The sequence below is a fragment of the Stomoxys calcitrans genome, chromosome 5, assembly GCF_963082655.1.
Source record: "Stomoxys calcitrans chromosome 5, idStoCalc2.1, whole genome shotgun sequence".
Taxonomy (NCBI): Eukaryota; Metazoa; Arthropoda; class Insecta; order Diptera; family Muscidae; genus Stomoxys; species Stomoxys calcitrans.
In genome coordinates, this window is record NC_081556.1 from 87,871,401 (window position 1) to 87,885,342 (window position 13,942).

At 42.0% G+C, this 13,942-nt stretch overlaps 1 protein-coding gene across 3 annotated transcripts in view; it reads left to right on the plus strand.

Moving 5' to 3' along the window:
* LOC106085444 (myotubularin-related protein 6) overlaps window positions 1-13,942 on the plus strand; it is a 139,163-nt gene that overhangs the window by 117,786 nt on the left and 7,435 nt on the right. For all 3 annotated transcript variants that reach the window (XM_013249699.2, XM_059369025.1, XM_013249697.2), the window contains 8 exons: window positions 1,005-1,139; window positions 5,100-5,329; window positions 9,737-9,872; window positions 9,940-10,316; window positions 12,601-12,727; window positions 12,796-12,908; window positions 12,975-13,134; window positions 13,193-13,318. In XM_013249699.2, coding sequence (XP_013105153.1) covers window positions 1,005-1,139; window positions 5,100-5,329; window positions 9,737-9,872; window positions 9,940-10,316; window positions 12,601-12,727; window positions 12,796-12,908; window positions 12,975-13,134; window positions 13,193-13,318 — 1,404 coding nt within the window. The remainder of the gene's footprint in view (window positions 1-1,004; window positions 1,140-5,099; window positions 5,330-9,736; window positions 9,873-9,939; window positions 10,317-12,600; window positions 12,728-12,795; window positions 12,909-12,974; window positions 13,135-13,192; window positions 13,319-13,942) is intronic.

Genomic DNA, 13,942 nt, shown 5'->3' on the forward strand with positions numbered 1-13,942 from the left:
CTTATAGCAGACTGCCACTTAAACTCAACCTAAACCTAACCTCCCATTTCTTTGAGAACCTGTCTGATTTATCGGACCGCCCGAACATTGCACGCTTTTACTTATTTTGAAATCATTTGACACCGCTTGCTTGAGTTTCACCAATTCGCTTCTTCGACGATGGAATTAATGTCAGGAACAACACGTCTATGCTTTGAAGTTTAAGGAGTTGATATTTCAAAAATTTCATCAATTTCTTTAATTTTAATGGAATTTCTTGTTGGCTAGTACTTATTTCCAAATTTTCTTTATTCGCACCCGACCTATGGTTTTGTGTAGACCACAAAAAGCTGCTATATCTTCTTTTATGCATGTAATAACAAATTGATTAAACTGACCACCTCCTATAGTAGGCGGTTCTAGAACTGTAGAACAGGGCCGAATTATTTACCAAGTACAATATTTTGATATGACCAAGGTGGCGTATGACGTATGGAGAATGTTATAATAATTATTTAATAGTATTCATACGCACCAGTGTACGTATAAGAAAATGATTTTAAATGCTTGGCCCTGTGACAGTAGTTCTCAGCAACTTATTGGTAACACAAGCTTTATGGCATTTCTTTTCCCACTGGACCATAACCGTCGACAAACCATGTATTTCTGGCAAACAATCTAAGGAACACATGGCTTGTCCTGGTGACGTTTATCTATGTATGCTGATACGGATTTTTTTTTTTCAAATATATATTCATCATAAATGCAACTGTTTCAACCAAGCCCATATCGACTCCTCTGCGAATTCATAACGAAAAAACTGGGTAAATGTCGTAAATTTTGGCCCTAAGCTATATCTCAAAAAAAAGTTTAGGAAAAAATGTTGAATGTTCATGAGCAAATTTTTAATATCCATCTCGCCTAATTTTTGGAGTAATTGTTGAAAGTCTCTATATATTAGCCCCTTCTCACCTTTAAATCGTAATCCTTCAAAGTATAACCGCTTGGTTTAATCTCCATTTCAGGCTTCCATTTGCCGCTGCAGTCAACCGTTGTCAGGTTTCAGTGCCCGTTGCTTGGAAGATGAACAAATGTTTGAGGCTATACGCAAAACAAATCCCAATACAGATCACATGTATGTGGTGGACACACGACCCAGGGTAAGTAGATCAATAAACCAGTTACATCCATATGTTGCAAGTATTTTTAAATGTTTTCTATATGGCATGAAGTTTTGCTGGTTGTAAGTATTGTAAAAAAATCTCACTTTACTTTAAGCTAAATCTTAGATCAGACAGCAATTTTCTAATGCTAGAGCGAAATGTAAATCTCTTATCGATGCTTACTAACATATGTGAGTTTACGGATTGTTTTTAGGCTTAAGAGGAGAAAGTGATCCGTTGCAAGCTCCTATAGACTCGTCTTGTCTGGCCTTTCGGAAAATCTGGCGCACATATATGACATACATTTCCGACGCCTAGTGGGATAGAACCGAAAAAAAATAGTAAAAAGTATGCTGAAGATGTAGCAATTGCGGTTAGGAGAAAGTTTGTCAGCACTTTAAGAGATATACTTCAGGAAGCTCTACGTGAAACAGCAAAGTGGGCTACCGAAAGTGGTCTAGGTATAAATCCGTGCAAGGCAGAAGTAGTCCTTTTCAGCAGGAGATACAAGTTGCCTACAGTGGAACCGGTCTCCTTGCGCGCAGAGAATGTTCAATATACCGAAAGCGCAAAATACCTGGGTGTTTTACTGGACAGGAAGTTGAACTTCAAATCCAACATTTTGGAAAGGGCCAGAAAGGCAACTCTTGCCCTATACACTGCCAGAGAGCCATTGACAAAAGTTGGGGGTTTAGAACGCGTGTTATGCATTGGGTATATACTGCAGTTGTCAGATCTATAATGCTATATGGTGTTGTGGTCTGGTGGACAGCGCTTCAAAAGTCCACCTACTGCTCAATACTTAACCGGATCCAAATTATGTCTTGTTTGTGCATCCGACCCGCACTGAGGACGACACCATCTGATGCACTGAATTTAATGCTATATCTTATGCCTCTGGACATTGTGGCTACCCAAATTGCAGCGACCACTGTCGTGAGGTTAAGGTAGCTTTCTCATTCGTCATGTGACGGCTACGGACACTGTGTTCTCCTTGATACAATATCCGATGTGCCAGGTAGTGTGGATTACAGCCTACCAAGCCGATTTTTGATAAAAAATACTATACCAGTGATAGAACCGATTGGAACTGCGATATCCTTGGTAACAGAAGTTACATAGACTTCAATCAGGATAGTTCCAAACTAAACGACTAGGTGGGCATTGGAAATTGTCATATCGAAAAGTTAACCCGACCACTGCAATGTGTATCAAGCGGAGTTCCTTGCAATTAGGGATGTGGTGGAATGGCTAAGATATAATGTCATTACGACGATTGGCATAAATATCTTCTCAGACAGCCAAGCAGACATTAAATCCCTGGAGAACGTATTTCTGAACACAAAAACTGGGCTCGACTGTCGCAGATCTCTCAACGAGATGGCTGAACAGTTCAAAATTCACCTGTTCTGTCCCAGGACGAGCGGAGGAGCTTGCGAGACTGGGAACTACCCTACACATTCCAGAGATACTGGAGTCTGGGGGTATGCCTCTAGCGAGATGTAAGTTAAGTTTTCAGGAAAAGACCCGAAGGACAACGAATGATAGATGGTCACAAAGAGGGGGCTGTAAGCATTCCAAAACGATGTGACCTAATCTATCCTTGAAGGGGTCTACTGCTTTGCTGTCATTGGCTAGAAGAGATATCTCAGTCATTGTGTCCGTCATGACATACTAACAGACGACTTTTGCAGAAGCTGTGAGGACGTCGAAGAAGAAGAGACTATAGAACACCTTTTGTGTGTGTGTCCCGCACTAGCAGTCAGAAGGAGTGCCACTTTAGGTTGTAATTTTTTTGAGAACCTCTCTGATTTAGAGGATGTGAACATTCACAAGTCATTGCGCTTTTTAAAGCGATCTGGATGGTTCAACGGTAGGAACTATTGTAGAAGGCATCTTCCTTCTTCTGTTCCTGTGGTATCACAATGGACGAAAACGTCTAAGTGAGTCTGATGGCAGACTGTCACTTAAACCTAACCTAACCTAAGGATGCTGTGTTAGAACGGCAGAGATATCTCTTTGAAATTTGGAATAGTTAGAGCTGAGGCATAGGCGGAGCGATGAGGACCACGCCCACTAGGGCACTGGATATATATCCGACCCATTGACATACAGATTAAGTGTGAGGCAGCCACTACGGCTATGAGACTTAAGGCGATGGGAAAATAGATTGAGGATGGGAGCAGCTCATACCATCGCGGTATAATCGAGGCGACGATAGGAAACCTGGAAGGAAGGGGAGAGGTTTCCGATCGGATACCTGAGATGAACCTTGAAGTCGAGTGCGACGCACTGCTGCCTTAGGCACAGTTTTGGATTGACGAAACCCTGGTATTGCCATCTGGAAGATCATGTTACACGGATGGATCAAAGCTAGAGGCCAGAGTGAGCCTGGGGGTGTACATTGAAAACCCTGCGAGTAGACTGCCTGACCATAATACGGTCCTGCAGGCGGAGATCCGGGCGATCACGGAATGCGTGAAGTGGTGTGGTGCTAACGCGAGGACGTCGAGTGTGAACATCGACCGACGGTAAGGTCACGAACAGTCTTGCAGTGTCAGAAGGAGATTAACGCCTTCTCTGAGGATGGCTAAATCCTCATCTTTTCGGTGTCGGGCCATAACGGAGTAAAGGGAAATGAAAGGGCAGACGAATTGTCGGTGAAGGCCAGAGGACTGCCGTCAATAAACTTGGTTAACCCAAAGCCTTTCGGGTAGACGCAGTCCGATTAAAGGGAGTGGGCGAGGAATGCGCATGCAACATTGTGGAACAGCGAAACGATCGGTAGGACGGCGCAAATCCTATAGGGGGATCCAGATCGTGAGAAGACGAGGCTATTACGGAAAGGAAGCAAGAAGGAGGTCAGTATAGCTATTGGTATCATAACGGGACACATAGGACTACGAGCTCACTTATGTAAAATTGATGGGGCAAGTGATAGCATGTGTAGGGCATGCAAGGAAGATGATGAGACGTTGGAGCATTTCCTTTGTCATTGCCCGGCTTTCGCGTCCAACAGATACCGGTACTTAGGTGGAGACACAATATCAGACATGAACCAACTTAGGGGAGTGGCATTGAAAGCAATTAAGAATTTTGTAAGTAGCACGGAATTCCTATAGTTTTTAGAGAGCACAACAAGCCGATTACTGGCTTAGGTGTATGTCCATAGTGGCATGGGGCGGATTAATATCTGCAGCCTCTTTTCAACCTAACCTAAAGCTGAGGTGTGAGCTAGGTTGTCCGAGCGCCTTTTGTCAGGCCCCTAAATTTGGTCACCTACGTAGATATGTCTATAAAGTCAATAAACTCTAAACATTGAAAATACTTTTTTAGACCAAACCCGTAAGGACAGACAAAAGTGGGGCGGTACCGACTGCATAATACCCTACACCTACTCTATAAGTGCAAAGTGGGAGCTCTATCTATTTCTGAACCAATTTTTATGGACCTCGGCGGATGTTTTCAGACGGGTTATTAAACAATTCGTATCATATTTCGAGCATATTATATAAATATACACTTGGTGCGGCAATTTTTTATGGTCGAAGAATAACAATTTTCTTGCTCTAGCATGCATGACCTAGGCACTCTGTTTGTTGGAAAGCTTGCAATTTCTTTGGCACTTTTGTTGGTTTTGTAAGGTGAAAAAGCGGATATTAAGCATTCGCAATATGGTATAAGTGTGTGTGTTTGTGTACACTACCTCCTTTCACTTTGGCAAACGCTATGGTAAAAATATCCCTAAAAGGGAGAACAAAACCTCCTCCACAATAACATTTAAATAATTCATAGATATCCATGTTAAATGTTACGGTCTCTCAGCATCAGCCCCGCCTCAGAGTCGTCTCTGTCTCTCTCTCTCGGTTGTTTAAAGATTTCAAAATACTTTGTTGAGATATTGCGTACTTGATGCTGATGATTTTCTTTGTTTATGCTTATTTTTCTTTTGGCCAGATAAACGCTTTAGCAAATCGTGCTGCTGGAAAAGGTTACGAAAATGAAGCATTCTATGAGAATATAAAATTCCACTTCCTTGGCATTGAGAATATTCACACACAAAGGACAAGCTTGCAGAAATTGATTGAAGCCTGCGAACAGAAGACCCCAACAATGAGTGGTTTCCTCAATGCACTGGAGTCATCGGGATGGCTAAAGCACATACGTTCGATATTGGATACTTCAAGGTAAGAGATTTTGTTTTTTTTTTCAATCAAGACAATGTTTTCTATTATTGCATATTTGTTGAACAAAGTCGAAGGGAGTAGTTTTTGAAATTGAAATAAAAAAACAATGTAATGTCAGGCAAAAATTACATCTGTATATCTGTCACACATCGCTAAGTTCTTCAATGAGTTCAATGATATTTTCTCTAAAGACGAAATTTCAATGAAATTTTCAGTAAAAACCAAATTTCATTGAGAATCCATTGCAGGATATTGTTCGTACTAAAGAATAGTATATCAAAAAAACATTTAAAAGTCAGCAAAAGTGTGTTGTTGCTAGAAGCATTTGACTGGTTTCCCCTATCGCGATTTAATTTTCGACCAAGAAAAATCATCAGCGGGAGATGTCAAATGGATCCATGGAGCTTTACAATCATTCCAACTAGAGTATGTTGTAAAGAACACATCTGAAATTGAACATTTGAACAATTACCACAATTAGCACACACTCGACAACCCTGTCTATTAGCTGTACTTTTCTCAATGCATGTATTTTTGTGTAATGACAGACAATCTTTCTGTGACAAATTACACTTCTTCCGTACTACACATGATATCCGAACTTTGGATACCCACCACCTCGGGTATATATGTAAACCACCTTTCGTCATAATGCGGTGAAAAATGCATAATTTATGTCCCCATAGCAGCTATTGGGTTGCCCAAAAAGTAATTGCGGATTTTTCATATAGTCGGCGTTGACAAATTTTTTCACAGCTTGTGACTCTGTAATTGCATTCTTTCTTCTGTCAGTTATCAGCTGTTACTTTTAGCTTACTTTAGAAAAAAAGTGTAAAAAAAGTATATTTGATTAAAGTTCATTCTAAGTTTTATTAAAAATGCATTTACTTTCTTTTAAAAAAATCCGCAATTACTTTTTGGGCAACCCAATATTTCGAAATTTGGTCCGATTTGGACCAGACTAAGATGGGGTGCGTCCACAGGCATCTGGGTATGAGTCGAGTAGGTCTGGCTGGGCAGTTAAACAGGTGACGTGTATCGTGCGGTCCCTGGTACAAATCGAGACATACATTTTGCACGTCGGCATCAATCCTTGCTCTGTAGGAGTTGAGGCGGCTGCATCTGCCGGAACGTAATTGAACCAGAACTACTCTGGTTTGCCGGGGGAGGTCAATTTCTTTAGGTGCAATGGGAGGCGGTCGTTCTCCAAGGACCACATTCACCCGGTAGCCATTTACCGCATCTGCTACCGTGTCTGCATGAATGTTGTCTAGACCTGCTTGATATGCCGCTTGATCTAGAGGTTCTTTCTTTTAACACTGAACCTCACGCTCTAGTTCATGTTGATCTGACTTAAGGCTTCTCTATCGACCATCACAGTCAGATCAGTATTCACCTCACGCGTATTTGTAGTGAACAATGTGGCTGAAGATTTGGTGGCAGATATCTTTAGATTTCTTGCAACGAAATATGGGGCAAGTTCGTTGAGGTAGACGTTCAACTTATTGCAGATGTCAACAATGGTTGGAGGCCTGATGCCAAGATCGTACAATCGTCCGCATATGATACGATCCCTATGCCTTCTGGAGGAGTTGGAATGGAGGATAGGTAGAGGTTAAACAGTGCCGGAGATATCTCTCCATCTTGGGGAACCCCCTGTTTCATTCTACGATGCTTCGACTTCTTATCCCAAATTCCACAAATGACCACACAAATAATTCGCAACCCAGCGTTTCTGGCCTGGCTGGGGGTTGGTGATGTCCTCAAATAGTTTGGCATGGCTGACCGTGTCGAATGCCTTCGATAGGTCCAGTGCCACGAGGATCCTATCACATGGCCTGAACTGATTGAAGCCACGGCAAATGTGTGCGGTAATGGCATGCAAAGCTGTTGTTGTGCTATGCAGTCTTCAAAGTCCATGTTGATACTCGGCGAATGGAAATTCTCCTACGAGGCTCGGGAGGAGTAATGCCTCAAGCGTCTTTGCTACTGGTGAGAGAAGGGAGACCGGTCTGTACGACTCCCCCAAACTCGGGTCCTTTCCAGACATCGGGAACTATATGAGTGTTCAAAGACCGGTTGAGGACAGTAGTAAGGTACTCAACTCCAGGTAAATTCAGATTCTTCAACATCAATGTAAAGATTCCGTCGGGGCCCAACGCCTTGGATGATTTGGAGCCACGGATGACATTCGTAACTTCGCCCACTGTAAATTGTGATGGCTGTCCATCGGCTCGAAGACCACTAATACGGCGAATGGCTCTCCTCCTTGCCCTGTCACTCTCGGGATGCACAATAAATTGACGGTTGAACAACCTGGTGCATTTCTTCAGATCAGTCACGGTTACTTCGCCAAAAGTGACTGAGGTCCTGTCACCCCGTCTACCGGGGTTCAAGAGTTACTTAACAGTAGACCACAGTTTGCCTGCACCGGTGCCTAAGTTACTTTGCTTCAAGTGTTTCAGCCACAAATTCCGCTTATGTTCGTTGACTTCCCTGTTTATTTCCAGATTCTGCTCGCTGATTCTGGGGTTAGTGGGGTCCATGCTCGTCTGCGAGTACCACTGCCTGCGCCGGGAAATTGAGCCGCACTTGTGGTATTCGACCGGCTGGTATAAAGCAAGCGGCTGCTGCGTTAATAATGTCTCGGAATTTCCTCTCGGCCACTAGCATATCCGAGGGGGGTGGCAGTTCAAAGAAGCGATGATTGGTATACTCTCTGAAGCCAGCCCAATCGGCCTTCTTCTGATTGAAAAACGTCCGGTACTCAGAGGTTATGAAGTCGGGTGGTCGGTCGATGGTGAGAATTATGGGGAGGTGGTCTGCCCCCAATGAGATGACGGCTTGCCAGTATACGCCACTCAGGAGATTAGGGGATGGAATGGAAATGTTTGGCGAGCTGCTGCACCTCCTCGTAATCCTAGTGGGGGGCATACTCTTTAACCGAGCAAAACGTGGAGCCTTCAATCTGCTCTGCCAAAGCTATGTCACGCTGGTCGTTACCTAGGGTAGAATGCCATGAAATGTGATGCGTGTTAAAGTCACCTAGAACCAGACGATTATGGCCAGATAGCAACCCACTTATGTCGGGTTTGTAAGCTTGACCATTAATCGGGACACAGCTACCAACCGGCGGTATGTACACGTTGTATAGCTCTATCTCGGCATTACCGGACCTGACTGCTATCCCCATGCACTCTATGTAAGGGTCACTAGCGCCAGACGCAGGCGAGATGGGTCTATATTGCACGGAATGATGTATTACGAAAGCCAATCCCCCACCTCCATTCCTTGAGCGATCCTTACGTAGCACATTGTATCCGTCAGCTTAGTCTCTGGATCGCTGCGACCAATATGCTCTTCCGACTCATCAAATCCACAATCTCATCGATCTTGTCACGGAGTCAGTTGCAGTTTAGCTGCAAAAACGATACAATTCCTGGCAATATTTGCGCTGGGATGCTGCCGTTGCGTATATTGCCGTATAGGAGAGGTCGGGGGGGTCTCATAGTCCGACGACGAGGACGCAGATGTCCCTCTCCCATGACGAAAAAAGACGAACACGTACACTGAGGCGGCAGCCCTTGCCGATGAAGATTCCATCGGGTCAATCCGGTGCATACAACTGGCTGCCATGTAATTGTCTTTCAATGATAATGACCTATTACGAGTTACAGAAATGACAATGACCTATTACGAGTTACAGAAATGACAATGACCTATTACAAGTTACAGAAAAATTCTTGCGGAGTGAAATAACAAAACGTCCGCTCCACTCAAAAGTTTAAACAAGAAATCCTTTTTAGTAGAAAAAAACAGGGTTTTGGATCATTCTCTCCACTCAACATTTCAAACAAGAAATCCTTTTTAGTAGAAAAAAACCAGGGTTTTGGACAATGACCTATTACGAGTTACAGAAATGACAATAACCTATTACGAGGTACAGAAAAATTCTTGCGGAGCGAAATAACAAAACGTCCGCTCCACTCAAAAGTTTAAACAAGAAATCCTTTTTAGTAGAAAAAAACAGGGTTTTGGATCATTCTCATGCATAGAAACGAATGAAGCTGCCATGTAGTCATTCGCAAATGCTTTCAAGAATTTTCCATTACTTATTTATGCAAATGGTGATCCAATCTTTGAGTAGTCTAACGTTAAGGTACCACACCAGTCCATAACAAAGCACCCCAAAACTAGCCTCCATCATAATTTGTGGCCTTCAAAGTATACTGAAGGTGAAGTTTCTTGTTTGGAGTAGTCTTATATATTTTTTTCGCCATTCAAGCAATAAGAAACTTAACCCTCAGTATGCTTTAAAGTCCCTAATTATATAGTCACCACTGTATATCGGTTTTTTTTTCAAATTTGTTTATATCGCTAACATTTGTTTTCTTACTTCTATCACAGTTTCATATCGAATGTGGTTGACAAAGGTGTCTCCGTGGTGGTGCACTGCTCGGATGGCTGGGATCGTACCGCACAAGTTTGCTCATTGGCTTCTCTAATGTTAGATCCCTATTATCGTACAATAAAAGGCTTCCAGGTATGTTTTCACCACTCCATAAATAAAATTATCATGTTAGTAACGTTTTTGTTTGTTTTTTCTATAGGCTCTCATCGAAAAAGATTGGCTGGCTTTTGGTCATAAATTCAGCGATCGTTGCGGACACATACAAAATGATCCACGCGAGGTTTCACCGATTTTCACCCAATTTTTAGATTGCACCTGGCAATTAATGTCACAGCGCAGTGATGCTTTTGAATTTAACGAACGCTTCCTTCTGATACTGCACGATCATGTGCACTCGTGCCAATTTGGCACATTTGTGGGTAATTGTGAAAAAGACCGCCTGGACTTGCAGCTGGCAAAGAGAACTTTCTCGCTATGGGGTCACATGGCCAATCATTTGAATGAATATATCAATCCATTGTACAAACCAGACGTGGATGAGACCATTAAACCCAATTTGGCTCCACAGTGTATTAAGTGAGTATATATATATTTAGATTATAGTAGCACTAGTGCTTAGGTGATCTTTCCTTTCCTTTACCCTGCCGTTCATAATTCTCATCCGATCAAATATTGTTTTCAATAACTATTAGATCATTCATTGAAATTATTTACTTATGTAAGAACACTAGTCGAACGGGGCCCGCCCCGCTGCGCCTTCTTTAACTCTCTAATTAGGGTGGGGACACTTCGCCCTGAATGCGTATATCGAATTCGTGCCCCTGTAGCCTATGACGCTGAACGCGTTCGAATCCTGGCGAGAACATCGGACAAAGCGGTGTTTATCCCCTCTTAATGTTGGTGCTTTAGGATATACCCTAAAACACTTGGCTCCAAAAATGGATATCAAATTCATTTGAGCCCTATATTGTCGTAATGGGTCAAATAACCCATTTGACGTATGTTTAGGAGGAAAAGCGCCACCTAGACTTGAACGCAAATTTTAATGTCATATTCGTAATGTAATCTCTAATACCTTTCATTTGAGTCCCATATAATATGGTCGGCTAATATGCCCATTTGGTGGTATTTGGGGTTGGGCGACCTCCCATTACTTGGACCTATTGTTTTATGCCATATTTGTAATCTACTGCCTAATACTTTTCATTTGAGTCCCTTTTTGACATTAACTTCGAATATATCTGTTTAGAGGAGTTTTGGGGTTGGGGGGACCCGCTGGGTACTTGGACCCAACTTTTAAAACCATATTCGTTTTCGTGCCCAACGGACAACTTTCGGATGTGGGTGGCGTTTTTGGGATTAGGGGGAGGGTCCACCTCCACCCGATATCTAAAAATTATATAGCCTATATTTCCTTCCAGACAAACGTACATAATCATTAAAAATTTTAAGAAAATCGGTTAAGCCATGTATCATATTGCCATAATGGGTCTAATGGCGTATTTGAGGGTTGGCGTGACCCCCAATACTTCGATTTGATTTTGTATGCCAGATTCGAAATCTACTCCCGAATAACTTTCATTTGAGCCCCATATTGAAATGAACGTCCAATATGTCTGTTTGGGGGAGTTTTGGGGTTGGGGCGGCCCGATGGGTACTTAGACTCAAATTTTAATACCATATTTGTATTCTACTCTTCAATGCCTTTCATTTGATACCCATATTGTCCCGATCGGTCCTCTTTTGATTTAGAGTTGCGTTTTTGGCATGTTTCCTTCCACACTCCCGAATACCTTTCATTTGAGCCCCATATTGTATGCAAGTCCAATATGTTCGTTTGGGGGAGTTTTGGGGTTGGGCCGGCCCGATGGGTACTTAGACTCAAATTTTAATACCATATTCGTATTCTACTCCCCAATGCCTTTCATTTGATACCTATATTGTCCCGATCGGTCCACTTTTGATTTTGGGTTATGTTTTTGGCACAACCCTTCCGATACCGAAAAGTTATATAGCCTATGTTTCCTTTCAGACCAACCTACACAATAAGCGAAAATTTCGAGAAAATCGGTTCTGCCATTTTTCAGTCTTTACGGAACAAACAAACCGAGTCCCATATATCCGTGATTGGCTAATGTGCCCATTTTGGGCGTTTTTGTTGGTGTAGGTTGACCTCCTTTACTTCGACATGAATTTGTATGCCACATTCGTTATCTACTCCCGCATACTATTCATTTGATACCCATATTGTCCTTATCTGTTCACTTTAGATTTTAGGTGGTGTTTTTGGGGTAACGGTGGAGGGTCCGCCCCCTTTCGATATCAATAAATTATAAAGCCTATTCCTACTTCCTGACCTTATTCGTAATCTACTCCCGTATACCTTTCATTTGAATCCCATATTGTCATGATCGTCAAATAAACCTATTTTAAGGGGTTTTGGGGCTGGGGCGGCCCCCCAGGTACTTGGATCCAACTTTTATTATAAAATTCGTACTCTACTCTTGAATACCCTTCATAAGAATCCCATATTGTCCCGATCGGTCCACTTTTATTTTTAGGTAGTACTTTTGGGGTAAGGGGAGGGTCCGTCCCCTCCCGATATCAAAAAATTATATAGCCCATGTTTCCATCCAGACCTACCTACACAAAATTTCGAGGTAATCGGTTCAGCCGTTTTTGAGTCTATACGAAACAAACAAACAAACCGACAAACAACCACAAATTTAATTTCATTCTAAGTTTTATTAAAAATGCATTTACTTTCTTTTAAAAAATCCGCAATTACTTTTTGGGCAACCCAATATATATAAGAACATCACAAAATATTTTGAACTCATTGTTATTGTGTTTTACTTAGATTTTGGCGCGGTATGTATAGTCGTTTTGAAAGTGGAGTTCATCCTCGGGAGCCCTTGGGCGATCTATTGTTAGCCACCAAAGACCATACAACATCCTTGGAGGATCATGTACAACATTTAACAAAGGTTTGGTCACGCATTATTGGATCGAATTTTTTGATGGTTTATAAATGTTAATCGTTTTTAATTTACAGCGTATTACTAGCTTTAAGAATTACATTTCCAAATCAGCTAAGAAAATACAAGATGCCACCTCATCGAAATCCATAACCAAAGAGTCATCTGCAACAGATACCAATGATAATAAGTAAGCTTTTTTTGTTTTTTATAAAGATGTTCATGCTAATCTTCTTAAATTTTCATTTATTAAAAGATATAATTATGATAAGAAAATGAGCGAATTATCTTCGGCCGATGATGATCATCCTTTGAAACTATCTGAAGGTGGCAGCAGTGTGAGCGGTGCTAACAATGTCAGTGGAAGCAGTGGTAGTGGCAACGGCAGTGGTGGCATGTCATTTGCAAGTTTATCGGTAAGCGAATTGTTAATATTAATTAAAAGAAAAATATAACATTTTGTTTTTACTTAAGCTCTCTGACGAAGTTGATCCTAGCACCTTAAATGATGAAATCAATTCCGTGGCCGTAGATTGGAAATCGATGCGTAATGTTACAGCCTGTTCTTGCTCAACACCCTTCGATCAGTTCAGTAAGAAGGTATGATGAAACACTAGATTTGCTTTACTTTAATTGACTAAGACAGAACTTTTGTTCCACTAGCCGAACTTAGAATAAGGTTCCAAGCGCCTCGATCTTCTGCGCTCATTCAAAAATCTCTGACACCAAGTTTCGAGGTGTCTCCCACCACTTGTTCTTTCCATCGGGCTGTTGGTCTTCCCGGTTCGCGTGTACCACCTTGTTTGCCTTCAAAAGACTTCTTTGCTGGAGCTTCTTCATCCATTCTGACAACATTAACATGCCAACGCAGCCGTTGTATTTTGATGCGTGTAACTATACTATCGCCGTAATACAGCTTATACAGCTCGTGGTTCATACGGCGCCTATATTCTCCATTAACGCAAACTGGTCCATATGTTTGACGAAGAATCCTTCTCTCAAATGCCTATCTACTTTCACAAGTACCCATGCTTCAGAACCATATAACAGCACGGGTAGTATCAGTGTCTTGTATAATGTAATCTTCGTCTGTCGAGAGGTGGCCTTGTTTCTAAACTCCCTACTTAGTCCCAAGTAGCATCTGTTTGCCAGTATAATTCTTCGCTTAATCACAAAACTGGTGTCATTCGTTTCGGTTACGGCGGTGTCGAGATAGATTAAGTT